We start from the raw sequence: 15,283 nt of genomic DNA on the forward strand, positions 1-15,283 counted from the left end.
GTCCACCACGTCCTCCATCTTTTCTGCCTCTGCCTCTGCCCCGACCACGTCCTCTGCCTCGGCCTCTTCCTCTGCTACTGACGTAATCTTGTCCTCGTGGTGTTTGATCTTCTATCACCGACAGTGGGGCTCCATTGTACCCAATGCAGTGGGCTCAGATGAGGTCGCTGATGTCTTTTCTCATGTTCATCAGGAAACTGTTTCTCAGTGGTCTGTATGGACTCTGGTCAGTCGAACGAGGAAGTCACTGACAGACTCACTGCTATTTTAGCTGTGTTTATGCTAACCAGATAAGCAGCTTCCACTCTTTCCACCAGACGTCTCATCATGTCTCTCTACGGTCTGTTCAGATCAGCTCGTCCCCTCCAGACGTCCCCTAGATCCTAGTCACAGTCGATCTTGTTGAAATGAGGTTCGAGTTTGACCATCAACGTCTTGGTTCTAATTGGGTCAGCCTGCAGGACTGAACAAAGGCCATTAGCTCTTCTGCAAAGTGCCGTCCTCCAACAGAGGATATATATATATATATATATATATATATATATATATATATATATATATATATATATATATATATATATATAATTACACACACACACACACACACACACCCACCCACACACACACACACACACACACTACAGGCCAAAAGTTTGGACACACCTTCTAATTCAATGCGTTTTCTTTATTTTCATGACTATTTACATTGTAGATTTGATTCACTCTGTACACTCTTGGCATTCTCTCAATGATCTTCCACTAATTAACCCTGATACGGCACACCTGAAGCCCATTTCAGGTGACTGCCTCTTGAAGCTCATTGAGAGAATGCCAAGAGTGTACAAAGCAGTAATCAGGGTAAAGAGTGGCTATTTTGAAGAAACTAGATCATAAAACATGTCTTCAGGTATTTCATAACTCCACATGTGTGCATTCATAGTTTTGATGCCTTCAGTGAATCTACAATGCAAATAGTCATGAAAATAAAGAAAATGCATTGAATGAGAAGGTGTGTCCAAACCTTTGGCCTGTACTGTATGTGGCCATAACGTGGCAGTTGTTTTCCTGCCACCTGTGTCTTGTTTAGGTCTAATTCCTCATTGTGTTTGCACCGTGTTCACATCCTTCATTGTTGGTCTGACCCTTGTAGGTTCTCTGGTCTGTGTATCAAAGTGCATTTGTAATAAAACCCACCCCTCTACACAATTATGTCCACCTTCTCTGCTCCGCCAACCCCTATTGTTACTTTGATAATCCTGAACTAACACAATCAAAAGACAAAGAAGCTTCTGTAACGTGATGATCTGGGTCTTACTGATATATGGAGATTAATCCACCCCAGGCAAATAGAATATACCTTCTTCTCATACCCTCATAAATCATATTGCCAAATTGACTTCGCTCTGATTTTGAAGACCCTTGTTAACTGTTTTGAATTGTTGTACAGAGGCAACTGCTATACCAGTTCTAACAGAGTTAGAAGCATTATGAGTTGGGTCATTGACAAATACACTCTGGGGTTCTGATCATTCTCATACCTATAATGCATAAGGACCTAATAGATCCTTCACATTGTCATCCTGTTAACCTGATCAACATGGATGGTACAATTGTAACAAAATCCTTAGGGTTAGGGGTTGAGTTGGGGTTGAAGCCCTAGCACTACGTTTAGACAAGCTGCTACCAAATATACACACAGCTCAAGTCGGATTTATTATGGTCAGAAACTCAGCAGCAGTGGCGGACTTAGCAATTTGGGGGCTCAAGGCGAATTTAGCTAGGGGGCCCATCAACATTAATATGCGAGAAATAAGTCAGCTAATCAGGGGGGCCCTACAGTGGGCTGTGGTGGGAGGGGCCCAAGGCAGTTGCCTAGCCACGCCTCTATGCAAAGACCGCCTCTGCTCAGCAGATAACATGAAGAGGCTCATTCATTTGATCTGGTTTCATAGCCGAGGGGGGGGATGTTCCAATGATGGCTGTGTTGCTCATATTTCTGAAATGGTTTTGATCGTATACAGTAGCATTTCCTGTCATCTGTGTTGTCAAAGTTTGGTGTTTGCTGCTCTTGCTCAGCTGTTGGAACCGATTCCTAGATGACCAGAGTTTGGGCAGGTGGTGTGGAACATGAGTTAATGTTGTTTTCAGATAATCTCTTGTAACTCCTCAGCAATCCCAACACATCAGTTCAGCACTGATGAACGTCATAGATGCTGAATGTACTGAATAGAAATGGTGCAATATCGTGGGTTCCTGCAGGGATGAAGAATCTATGTATAAAGTTATACACTGACATAAATGAGATTTACCTTTGAACCATAAACTGAGAAGCAGAAAACTTAAATGTTAACACTATAAAGATGGTGATAACCCCTCAGTTATATCTATATGGGGAAGGTTAACACTATTAATATGGTGATAACCCCTCAGTTATATCTATATGGGGAAGGTTAACACTATTAATATGGTGATAACCCCTCAGTTTTATCTATATGGGGAAGGTTAACACTTTTAAGATGGTGATAACCCCTCAGTTATATCTATATGGGGAAGGTTAACACTATAAAGATGATGATAACCCCTCAGTTATATCTATCTGGGGAAGGTTAAGACTATAAAGATGGTGATTACCTCTCAGTTATATCTCTGTGATGTGGTCTTTGTCTACCCTGTTTGAAGTATAGCAACAGTACAATAAGAGTATACCCTACCCTACTAACTAATGGCAAACAAGAAGAAGAATGGTTCAGAATAACGAGGATCAGTACCTCTACTTCCTGTGCCATGTTAGGACTACACAGCAGTATTATGGATTACAAGAAGATCAACACTATACAACATTTACACAAAACGATTACATCAGCTACCAGAACTAGAAACGGACTCATCACAACTTGTAAAATGGCTAGGGTTAGGGTTAGGCTTCTTACTCGGACCAGCTATGGCACTCATTTTTATACCCTTCGTTGTATTTAGTTTAAATAAATTGGAGGCTAGCTACGCAGCAAGCTAACAAGTTAGCGTGGTTTAATCATTGACTGTATATATAATGAACGGTACGTCCCCGTTGACTCCCATTGTGAGTTTTTGAAGCCACCAAGATGGCCGCACGGACGCTGCCATCTTGAAAATTGGAGCCAGAGCATGCGCATTAGAACCGGTAGGCAGGACAGTATCTCCGCCAGAGACCGTATCTCTGCCCCGACATTCGTTAGGATACGCCCACCAGTATAGAAACTTTTGACGTTTTACAAAATAAACAAACGTAAAAGGTTTTAATACTGCTGTCGAGAGTTTTGCTGTCGAGAGCTTTGATGTTGAGCGCGTTCACATTTGAGCGTCTGGTATTAGATGTCAACCAACGCAGCTATTAACTGTCAATCACCTTATTGCCACACCCCTTTAAATAACACGTAATAACTTCTACAAAATCATAGAGAAAAACACTGGGAGAGATACTTACGCAATGGGGTGTTATAGAATTGACAACATATAATTGCTCAAAAAACTTATTTTACATGTAATAAAAATTCAAAGTTTCTCGTCCGGCCCGTTCACTTACATGGGAATGGGCGGGGTTAAAAGTTGTACTGCAGCCAGCCACTAGAGGGCAGCTGACTAACGGAGGCTTCACTTTTCACTCGCGTCGTCCAGTCCACTTATATATACAGTCAATGGGTTTAACGCACATGCGTAGGGTGTCAAAAGTTCAGACCGTCCGATTGGCTACCCTGTATGTCAAAATACAACCGTCATATGCATGATGGATGGATGTCATTCATCTCTTTTTGTCATTCATCTCCTACTTTTTAATGCAATCTACCCACATTTCTTTTGCGATCGACCAGTAGATCGCGATCGACGTATTGGGCACCCCTGCTGTACAGGGAGAGGGCAAATATTGACACCTGCTGGTGACTTGACGTTCAGGACAAAACTCCTGTGCTTTAAGTATTCAACTCTGTTTAAATGTAAGTGTGTTATATTCAGTTATGAGTGAGTTGAATGTATTTAAACAGACATGTCACTGTGTGGTTCTCTTACAGCACATATGTCAAAGTCAAGGCCCGCGGGGCAGATCCGGCCCGCAAATTGATTATCTATGGCCCCCTGGATGATATTTAATTACTATTAGAACCGGCCCGCAGGCCACAGCCGCCCGATGGTGTTTTGCACGCACAAACACTACATTCCCCACAATGCAACGGTAGCCCGCGAAGTCACTGCCGCGCACACAAGCGGCGAGGGTCCGCGCGGCGAAAATGACGCAATCGCAGTGGCTCTGCCCGTGCGCGAGGGCGTCGCACGCTGTCGATTCGCAAGGTCGTGCGCCTCTCAAATTTTGTAACTGCGCGCACCAGTTAAACTTAATTAAGTTAGATATTTATACATATAATCGAAATGATTCGAAATAATTCGCTTTTTTATTCACATTATTTAATGGTTGTTTATTTTCAAAACGCCCAATCTTAACGTCTTCACGTTCTCTCATGTTTTGTCCTGGAATTACAAGAGGCTCGTATTTGTTAACGTAATACATTTGTTGTGAAACGAAGTCATTACAATTTCAAGGATTTTCAAATACTTTAGCCTAAATTCCAGCACTTTTCAAACCTTTATTACTTTATTAATTTAATGTACAGGACATGTTTTCTTTTTGCTTGTTGAAAAATGTTTTCACTTGAAATTACTGACAGATCCATAAGAAAATATTGCTTTATTCATTTAAGCATTAAATAGTATACACTGTGTTGGGTCTTGGTTCAATATGTGCAATAATTTCAATATGTTTTAATAAACATTGAACCAGTCCGGCCCTCAGCTTGTAGCAAATTTGGTTTTTTGGCCCTCGGTGTATTTGACTTTGACATCCCTGTCTTACAGAGATGGAGAGTGTCTGGGTGATAATTCTGTACCTCCACTGGTCTCTCTCAGGTACTGTAACCTCCATCATAAGACATTCTATCAAACTCCTCAACACCAAGAGTCCAGTACATATTAGAGATATTTTACTTTCCATTTTTCTACGGAAAGTAAACAAGAAAATGAATATGAACTAGCATGTGAGCTAATGAGAAAAATGTCTTTCAATTCAGTATTAAACTGATCTACATACACACGCACGTGCACAAAGTGTTTAAAACGGTTACTGGTAAATGGATCTACACATACACTCGTGTGACGAGATCTCGCGAGATGTAACTCAGTGATATTTCTCGTCGCGTAAAAAATCTGTCTCGCGGGATTTGTGATCCAGCAAGCAGCCAGAATGACGTCGGAAAATACAGGTATTACTATTGAAGATGCCCCCGCCACTTTCAAATTGTTTGTTTAGCAGCATTTTGGGTACCCGTCGGAAATGATAAATGGCAAGAGAGTGACTGATAAGACACGGACCATATACAAACATTGTATGAAAATAATGCCGTACACCGCGGTTAATATGAGCACGATGCAGAGACATTTACAGCAGCACCACAGCTCAGTACTCAGATCAACATATCTCACTTGAACAGAGGTAGCAGGGACAGAAAGGCGCTTTGGCAAGTTGAGACAGTAAAGGATATCGGGAGCAGTGTGGGGATGCTAATATGTAGACATGCTAATATTCTTAAAAATGAACATGGCAGTGTAGTTGCAGCAAATTCAGTGACATACTTGGTCAGGCTCTATTTGCACTCTGTAATGACAGAGAAGAATTTTTTGTTTTGCACATATTGTTTGTGCTTGAAAAAAAGGAGAAATAATAAATTTTATTTGTTTTATTTTAACTTTTATGAAATTTTAATTTCAATTTGTAGAAGAAGTTTATTAAATGTTCATGCTTACATTATGCATGTTAAGAGTGTGACGCTGGGACAGAGGCAGCAGGAGGCAGAGGTGAAGTATGCTCGGGTTTATTATCCATAGTATAATAGAACGAAAAGACTCAGGCTCAAAGGCAAAAACGAAAAGCAACAGAATGACAACCACTGAAGTAATACTCGTGAAGTATAGCTGGAACTCTCCCACGTAGCGAGGCGCAGTAGCAGGTGAATGAGCAGCGCTGGAAGGAGCGACCTGTGGGAATATAAGGAGGAAAGCCTAACGAGAAACAGGTGTTAGAACTCAGGTGATTGGGAGCGTGGGAGTGTCCTGCGACGTGAGGGTGTGTGCTGTGAGATGGTGGGCGTGTTGGTGCGTGTGCGGGTCGCTTGGGGTGCCCTCTGGTGGTGTCCGGGCCGACTCACCGTGACAAAGAGTTATAATAAAACATTTCTAATTGCATGTGTAACTCAGTTAAATAAAAGTCTGTCCAGTCATATAATTTGTCATTTTAGTGTTCTTAAAATCTCGTCTCATTCTCGTGAACCCAATATCGTCTCCTGTCTCGTCTCGTGAGCTGAATGTATAGTCACACCCCTAGTATTTATACCTTGCACCAATGTGTGGTGATCAGTTTTTGTTAAATATTTCAATAGCTTTTAAAAAGGTCCATCTTAACTCCACAAAACAAGATTGTTGATTAGGATGCACTTAATGTACTATAACTTGTTTTATGCTCTTATGATGGATATTTTAAAAGCTATTGAAATATTTGACAAAATGTGCACTTAATATGAATACAACTTATCTTATGAAGGATAATTTAAAAACTTGAAATTGTTGACTCCTTTATGTCTGCTACTTTTGTCCATGTTAATGTAATTTGTAGATGGTGACAGTAGTACATTTAAAATAACACGTCCAATTCCGTAACTTAACCCCAGTTACAAGGAAGAGAAAGACATCAGTCATGTTGGATGACAGAGATCCTAATAACAGCTGATCTGATGAGTGTTGCAATGTTTATTAGTTTGTATATTATTATGGTGCCTAGAAAAAGTTATTGGTGCCTGATTTTTTTCCTTTTAGGACCTACTGGCTCCTTGAGTAATTTTTTTGTCTGGAGCCCAGCATGCAACCCAATCTTGTTGCCATGGTAACCACCAAATTGTTTACCCTTTTAAATTGATATAACATTTGTACTGTATAAAACTGGGTCGTGACATGAACATGTGGGTCCCGGGCAGAGACCAGTTGAGAACCCCTGAACTAAAGAGCCCTTATATCGGTATTTGTATCTGTATTGGCAGTTATATATCGTATCGGATCGGAACTGAAAATGGACAATGGATCAGCCCATCACTAATCAGACATGGTGATATGTGTAATATGTGGAGTGAATGTGAACATCCATCATGGTGGTGTTTCTCATTACAGGAGCTCAGGAGTTTGTTCTGGAGGGTGGAGGTGTTGTTGCTGCTGCTCCTGGTTCTGACATCACTCTGCCGTGTTCACTCAAACCACACATGAGTGCTGTGAACATGGAAGTGAAGTGGACCAGACAGGATCAAGGAGACACACTGGTGCATCACTATAAGAATAAACAAGACCAGACAGACAAGCTGGACCCTTCATACATAAACAGAACATCTCTGTTTATAGAGAAACTACAGCAGGGCAACACATCACTGCTCCTGAAGAATGTTCAAGTGTCTGATGGAGGACAGTACAGATGTCAGGTTGATTCTGTCCAATGGGGAGATCATATCCGTGTTCAGCTTAGAATTGAAGGTATAAGTAATTACATTTTAAAATAATACTTAAAATTATAGGTGTATTTTAGGAAAAACAAAAATGTGTATGTAAGGGTCAGTGACAAAAAGGGTTGGTATTTAATGTGCGCTCGCAGTGTCCTGTGCTTGTCGTGCATGCGCTATATGCGCTATATGTGTGTGTTTAAATTAAAAGTGACATCGGTTACGAGGACTTGTCTCGTCCTTCGCCCTGCCCGTGCGTCACAGCTAGATGTTTGTTTAGATGTATAGTTTGTATTTCTGTTGGTGCCATAGCATTTTATGACATTTCTTCAATTATTAACCAATTAAAGTATCACAGTCACATTAAATTGTCAAATGGTGTAACCACAAAAGCATGACAAGTATTAAATAATTCAGCCTTCTGGAAGTTATGTAAGTGTACTGATGAAAATAAGTGATTTATTATGAAATATAATTTCAAATTATATTTAAAATATTTTATTTCTAAACTAAGATAATATGGGTTTTTGGTGTACTGTGCAAGTCAATATGCCATAGACATTAATGTTTTCTCTGTAATCTTGGGTCAGTTGGTTTAAAATAATTTTTTTCATGAAACACTAGCATGTGTACGTGAGGGTGTATGTAGTGTATATTTGCCTTATTTTAACAAGGTAATTTGCCCTTGCAGCAGGATCCGCATTAACATGCTGTCACGTATGGCTGAGCCCCCCTCCCTTAGCTGTCACTCCGGGTTCCCTCGTGTCTGTGTTCCTTGCCCGTTTATCCCGCACTGCTCGTTTGTCTCGTTAATTCCCTATTGTCTACCACGCCCCTGTCATTGCCATCACCTGTTCCTCGTTTAAAGTTCTGTGTATTTATAGTCCCTGAGTGTCCCTTGTCCTTCGTCGATTATTTTGGTTGTTTGGTTGTCTTGATTGTTCATGGTTGCTCGTTGTACTTCCTAGTTTGTTTGCTTCCCCGTTTATTTCTTGTTCGCTGTGTATTCCCTGCCTAGTTAGTGTTTCCCTGTGTTCATTATGCCTGTCTATGCTTGTTATTCTGACTGCCCACCCGTTATGACCCCGGACTGTTTCAGCGACGATGATAATGGTATGCCCTTTAATAAATCTCACTCTTCTCAGCATTTGTGTCGGTCCCCTCGCTCCGCAGCGCGAGCTGCATTACATAATAACCGACCCTTCAAGGACACAGCGAGAGAGCGAGACTCTGGTAAGTTCGTTCGCTGTAATGAGATGTTGGCTGGTTTAATTCGGTTCGACTCTCCAGTATTACAGCTAGAACAAACCAGAGACAGGAATACCCCTGGCGCTGTGGGAAAAAGGAAGTCTCATAGACTCAGACTCCTATCGAGCGCTGTGTGTCTGTCTGGCTTGGTGAACACTATGGGGAGGATTATCCTGTAGAGCAAGTCGCGGGCAGACGGTTTGAGCACACTGACGAGCGTTTGCTTAACCCTCGGTTGGCTCTCTATGACCACTGCGAGCTCCCGACGCCTCGAGGGAGGCGGAGCCGTCGCAGAGAGAGCAACCGAGGAGCTTGTGTGTCTGTGTGTTCTGCCAGGCTCGCCCAGGACCCCGAGGAAGAAGACCTCCCTCCGCTACTCCCGGAAGCCGCTCCCCGAAGGCTCCCCAAGAATTTTTTGGGGTGGAGTAGTGGCCACGTCAGCCGGGAGGCCCCGCCCCCCCAATGATGTTGGTGCGGCGGTCCCGCCTCCCGAGCACGTCAGCCGGGAGGCCCCGCCCCCCGATGACGTCAGTATGGCGGTCACGCCCCCGAGGACGTCAGCCCGGTGGTCCCGCCTCCCGAGGACGTCAGCCCGGTGGTCCCGCCTCCCGAGGACGTCAGCCCGGTGGTCCCGGCTCCCGACGACGTCAGCCCGGTGGTCCCGGCGACGACAGCCCGGTGGTCCCGGCTCCAGACGACGTCTCGGTGACCCCGGCTCCCATTGTCACCTCTTCGTCGCCTTTGCCTCCCGTTCCCGTGACCCGAATGGGGTCGTCCATGCCTCCCGTTCCCGCGACCTGGAGGGGGTCGTCCACGCCCCCTGATGACTGCATTCCGGTGGCCACGCCCCCCGATGGCGTCTGCACGGCGGCCACGCCCCCCAACGGCTTCTGCACAGCGGCCCCGCCTTCCGACGGCGTCTGCTCGGTGACTCCGCCTCCCGATGACGTTGGCCTGGCGACCTGTCGTCCGGTCCCTGCGGCTCGTCGTCCGGTTCCCGCTGCCCGCCGCCCGGCTGCTCCTGCTCACGCTGCCCGCCAGCCGGCCACTCCTGCTCACGCTGCCCGCCAGCCGGCCGCTCCTGCTCATGCTGCCTGTCAGCCATCCGCGCCTGCTCCCCCAGAGACTGTGCTGCCCGCGTGTGGGCATGGACTTAATGTGTTCCCCTTGCTCCCATGTTCCGTCCCTGGTTTTGTCTTGGTCCCGGTTCCTGTGTGTGTGCCTATTCGTGTCCTTGTACCCATTCCTGTGTCCGTGTCTGGTGGGTTCCTCCAGGTCCCTGACCCCGTGTCTGTTCCCCGAGTGATTACCCACTATGTACCCATGCCTGTCTCTGTTATCAATGGTGTCTTAGCCTCTGTGTTTGCCTCTGCCCTGTTCCCTGGCCCCACTCCTGTGTCTACTCCCGGTCCTGTCCCATCCAGTCCTTCTCCCGTGCCTGGCCCTGTCCCTACCTGTGATGCCATGTCCCGGCCCAACTCCTGGCCAGTCTCCGGGCCTTGCTTTCCCCTGGTCTGTTCCTCCAGTCTGTCCCGTGTCCGCTGTCCCTCGTCATATCCCGTGGTTCCCTGTCCTGTCCTAGTCTGGTTCCTGTCCTGTCTGCCCTTGCGTGCCCCAAAGTGGCACGCTTTGAGGGGGGGTTATGTCACGTATGGCCACGCCCCCCTCCCTTAGCTGTCACTCCGGGTTCCCTCGTGTCTGTGTTCCTTGCCCGTTAATCCCACCCTGCTCGTTTGTCTCGATAATTCCCTATTGTCTACCACGCCCCTGTGTCATTGCCATCACCTGTTCCTCGTTTAAAGTTCTGTGTATTTATAGTCCCTGAGTGTCCCTTGTCCTTCGTCGGTTATTTTGGATGTTTGGTTGTCTTGATTGTTCATGGTTGCTCGTTTTACTTCCTAGTTTCTTTGCTTCGCCCGTTTATTTCTTGTTCTCTGTGTATTTCCTGCCTAGTAAGTGTTTCCCTGTGTTCATCATGCCTGTCTATGCTTGTTTTTCTGACTGCCCACCCGTTCTGACCCCGGACTGTTTCAGCAACGACGATGATGGTATGCCCTTTAATAAATCCTGCTCTTCTCAGCATTTGTGTCCGTCCCCTTGCTCCGCAGCACGAGCTGCGTTACACATGCGCTGTGGGGCGAGACCCTTTTTCTTTACTTGTAAGAGGCATCTATTTACCACTCATGGTTTACCTGGGGAGTAACACTGCAGTCGGAGCCTACAATACCAGTATCATCACTCCGACATGGAATGAAAACCTGGCGTTCATCATAAGACATTTACATTGACAATATCAACACCCAGAACTTTCATTCTAGTTACCTTATACTTAGCCTGATTGTGTGATTTGTTTGTGACTTGTGTATTCATCTGTATAATTTATTTTTGTGTAATTTGTGTGTTAACGGGCCGCCCAATGGAGGATGGGGTCCCTTTTGAGTCTTGAGGTTTCTTCCTATTCCCCACCATCTAGGGAGTTTTTCCTTGCCACTGTCGCCTTTGGCTTGCTCATTAGGGATTTGGACCCATAGTATTGTTAACCTTGTAAATCCTGTAAAGCGCTTTGTGACAACATGTGTTGTGAAAAGCGCTATACAAATATATTTGATTTGATTTGATTTATTAGAAGAGGAGAGTGTCACGGTGACAGCTCCGTACCCTCCTCAGGCATGAAAATCTGTCACCTTTCGGCGAAATTCGCCGTTTTGAAGTCGAAAAGGGTGACCTACGTGAATCGTGTAGATCCGAGGAGTTTTTTTATGGGGGGGGGGGGGGGGGGGTCGGGGTCGGGAGATTATATGTATATATTTTAATTATCATATTGACTTAATAAGCAAACAGAGCACTTCCGAAATCGGCAATTCCAGCAGTTTCCGCCCAGAACCTTCATGGAGGCCAAATAGCGTTTCAATCACACGAACGTTCTTCATTCATGTTATTCATTTACTGCTAAGCAGGACGAGAAGCAGGACCTAGTGCTACACCGCGGACAAGGCAGAAGAGCGTACATTTACCACTACATTTACCAGATCGTACATTTACCACTACATTTACCAGATCGTACATTTACCACTACATTTACCAGATCGTACATTTCCCAGTGGATTTAATTGGGTTATTAATGGTTTCAATCGTTTTCATATTTTGCGGTAAAACAAAGTTACTGCCGTTCGCTACAGCGTTGAACACTGTCAGAAATAGCCACAAGCTCTTGTGATAAATAGGTAGATAGATGGGCCTATTAAGTTCGCGTCAACGGGGTAGTTAACGGCGACATAAAATGAGAAACAAGATTTTTTTTCTAGTGTGTCTGTAGTTGTAACTGGTGAATCCAGGGACGTGTGAGGATCACATTCGCGCCAGGGCTGAAAAGGTTGAAGATGAAGTTGTAAACGCTTGTCGTTTGAGTCTACCCTGTGCTTTAGCCCATGTTAGAAAATAAAAACACGTGAACCCTGGTATTTTTACACTCATTGTCGCCGCTGATGTATTTATTGGTTCATTAAGACGTAATGGTTTTGACTAAGCCATCCGGAATGGCGAAAACAGCTTCTCGCATTTACGGATCTGGCTCGTACATTGAATCCATTGACAAGACAGTCAAAACATTTTTTTAATGGATTTTACTATATTTTACGGAGCCCGTAAGGTGACATCATGTAAAAAATAATAACGCGTGGCCACGACTTATTAACGCGTGGGAACGAGATACTAATGTCGCCTTTCACACGCGGCAACAAAGTTTATTTTTCCCAGGCATGTTCGTGAACTGACTGCCCAATGAAGGTAAACCTGGCTTTATATAAAGTAATACTTAATTATCTTGTTCGCATGCGTTAATTATCTAGTTTGCACGCGTTAGTAAGTCGTGGCCACGCGTTATTATATTTTTTACATGATGTCACCTTACGGGCTCCGTAATATTTGGCATCACCTGTCGCTGTATCCCCGTACACCAGCAGCCCCCCCCCGTCGCCGTATCCCCATGACGTCACATGTCAATGCCCCCCACGTCAACGCCAACGCCCCGCCCCCCGGTCTTCTCACCTTTTTAACCCCTGACCCATTTTCATGACTGCTCCTTGTGGGCGTGTCATTAAGTAGTCTGCGTGCAGTTATGTCCTTGTTTGTAATTCCGTGGGTGTGGGTCATTAGTGAGTGTTTTCGTTGGTCTCACCAAGGAAGAATGTGTTCTGCAGTTATTTAATGTGCATTCACGCAATGTCTCGTGCTCGTCTTTGTCTTAAGTTCGTGCCTGCGTGAGTTGACCGTTTGTGCTTGCGCTATCGCATAAAACGTAAAAGGAGAAGACAAAAAGAAAATGTTCGAAGAAATTAAAGTAAAATAACATGAAATGTAAAAAAGTAAAGTAAACAATATAATAAAAAAGTAAAGTAAGTAAAACTAATTAAGATACGTAAATATAAGAAGATAAAAATAAAATATTAAAATTAAAGATAAAAAGAAATAATTAAATAAAGTGACAAATTATAAAATAATAGACTAGAGTTTCTTAACTAAAAGCAGATCTAAACAGGAAAGTTTTGAGACTGTTCTTGAAACTATTCAGGGATGAAATGCCTCTGAGCTCTTCAGGAAGAGAATTCCAGAGCTTTGGGCCATAGTGGCTAAAAGCACCCTCGCCAATCTTTAATCGGCATCTAGGAATCACCAGTAGATTACTGTTTGAAGACCTCAGAGACCTGACTGGAACATATCTAACCATCATTTCACTGAGGTAAAGAGGGGCAAGACCATGAAGACATTTAAAAACCATGACTAGAACCTTAAAATCTATCCTAAAGCTGACAGGTAACCAGTGCAGTGAGTGGAGTGCAGGTGTAATATGATCTCTCTTTCTCCTGCGGGTCAGAACCCTTGCAGCCGCGTTCTGAACTCGCTGTAGGTGCGAAATAGAGCTCTTTGGAAGAGCAGATAGAACAGCGTTACAATAATCTTGCCTTGATGTGATAAATGCATGGACAAGTTTTTCACTGTCAGCAGGAGTGAGCATATCCCGGACCTTAGCAATGTTTCGAAGGTGAAAATAAGCTGTCTTGCATGTAGTCATGATGTGTGATTTGAAGCTGAGCTCATTATCAAAGGTGACGCCCAGGTTCTTAACACATTGTCTGGCATTCAGATTCATTTTATTTAAATAGGTCTGGACATCATTCCTTTGTGAATCACTGCCAAGAACAAGAACCTCTGTCTTCTGTTTATTTAATTGCAGAAAATTGTCAGACATCCATGTCTGTATATCATCTATGCAGTCAAACAGTGAGCAAATTGATTTTAGGGCTTTAGGTTCTAGAGAAATGTAAAGTTGAGTGTCATCTGCATATTGATGATAACTAATACCATGTTTATTAATGATATGTGGTAACGGGAGCATATATAGGTTGAATAGTAACGGCCCAAGAATTGATCCTTGGGGGACGCCACAAGTTATTTTTTGACGTGTGGAGGAAGAGGTACCTAATGCTACATAGTAATCACGCCCAGTTAGGTACGATCTAAACCAGTCTAAGACTAAGCCACTAAGGCCTACCCAACTCTGTAGTCGATCAAGAAGAATTTCATGATCAACCGTGTCAAAAGCGGCACTTAAATCCAGCAGAAAAAGGACTGAGAGTTTGCCTGCATCCTTATTCAATCTCAAGTCATTTACTACCTTAACTAGGGCTGTTTCACTGCTGTGGAGAGCTCTGAAACCAGATTGAAAAGTGTCATATATTTGATTTACTTTTACATAATCATTCAACTGGATTGACACAACTTTTTCAATGATTTTGCTAAGAAAGGAAAGGTTAGATATAGGTCGATAATTATTGAGAATTGTGGGATCAAGATTTCTGTTCTTTAATAGTGGTTTAACCATTGCTGTTTTAAAAAAAGTTAGGGAATTCACCCAATTGCAGAGACTGATTAACAATCGTTAGAACTTCATTTGCTAATGAGCTCAGAACCTGCTTGAAAAAGCATGTAGGTAGGTAGGTCCAGTTCACAAGTAGAGGATTTTAGTGATGAAATCACATCAAGTAGTGTTACCATGTCAACTTCTTGGAAATAAGACATATTAAAGTTAGGCTGAGTAACTGATATAACTGACTTCACCAGTGTTTGTATTAAAAGTGTATGTTCACCACGTTACTCATCGTTGTGCCTGCCTCCTCCTCCACACGTTACAGAGAGAGTTTGTTGTTGTAGATTTTATAATTCTTTTTAGACTACATTTAAAGCGACATGGTATTTTATAATTTTAATAATAACAATAATTGTAATTTTATTAATAATAATAATAAAAAAATTATACAAAAAAAAAGTAAAAATATTGTCCATTGTCACGGTGAGGCGGCCCCCTACCGGCCGCCTCCGTCCACAGCGGCTGTTGTTCTTGTTGTTTTGTGACGTCATGTGCGTCCCTCAGGTGGGCGGAGCCCATGATCCGTCTCACCTGAGGGTCGTTTGTT

The 15,283-nt window shown here is 43.6% G+C and overlaps 2 protein-coding genes across 6 annotated transcripts in view; both read left to right on the forward strand.

Annotated features, from left to right (window-relative positions):
* The window catches only part of LOC143486731 (uncharacterized), a 104,292-nt gene that overhangs the window by 56,410 nt on the left and 32,599 nt on the right, over positions 1-15,283 (forward strand). The gene's annotated exons all lie outside the window — the stretch shown is intronic.
* The window catches only part of LOC143486741 (uncharacterized), a 40,410-nt gene that overhangs the window by 20,320 nt on the left and 4,807 nt on the right, over positions 1-15,283 (forward strand). Inside the window, exon 1 of one of the 2 annotated variants that reach the window (XM_076986142.1) lies at positions 7,618-9,737. The exons of the other annotated variant lie outside the window; for it this stretch is intronic. Coding sequence (XP_076842257.1) covers positions 9,273-9,737 — 465 coding nt within the window. The 5' untranslated portion in view covers positions 7,618-9,272. Of the gene's footprint in view, positions 1-7,617; positions 9,738-15,283 lie in introns of those variants that run through there. 2 annotated transcript variants of the gene reach the window in all.

Source organism: Brachyhypopomus gauderio, unplaced genomic scaffold, assembly GCF_052324685.1.
Source record: "Brachyhypopomus gauderio isolate BG-103 unplaced genomic scaffold, BGAUD_0.2 sc45, whole genome shotgun sequence".
NCBI classification, from domain to species: Eukaryota; Metazoa; Chordata; class Actinopteri; order Gymnotiformes; family Hypopomidae; genus Brachyhypopomus; species Brachyhypopomus gauderio.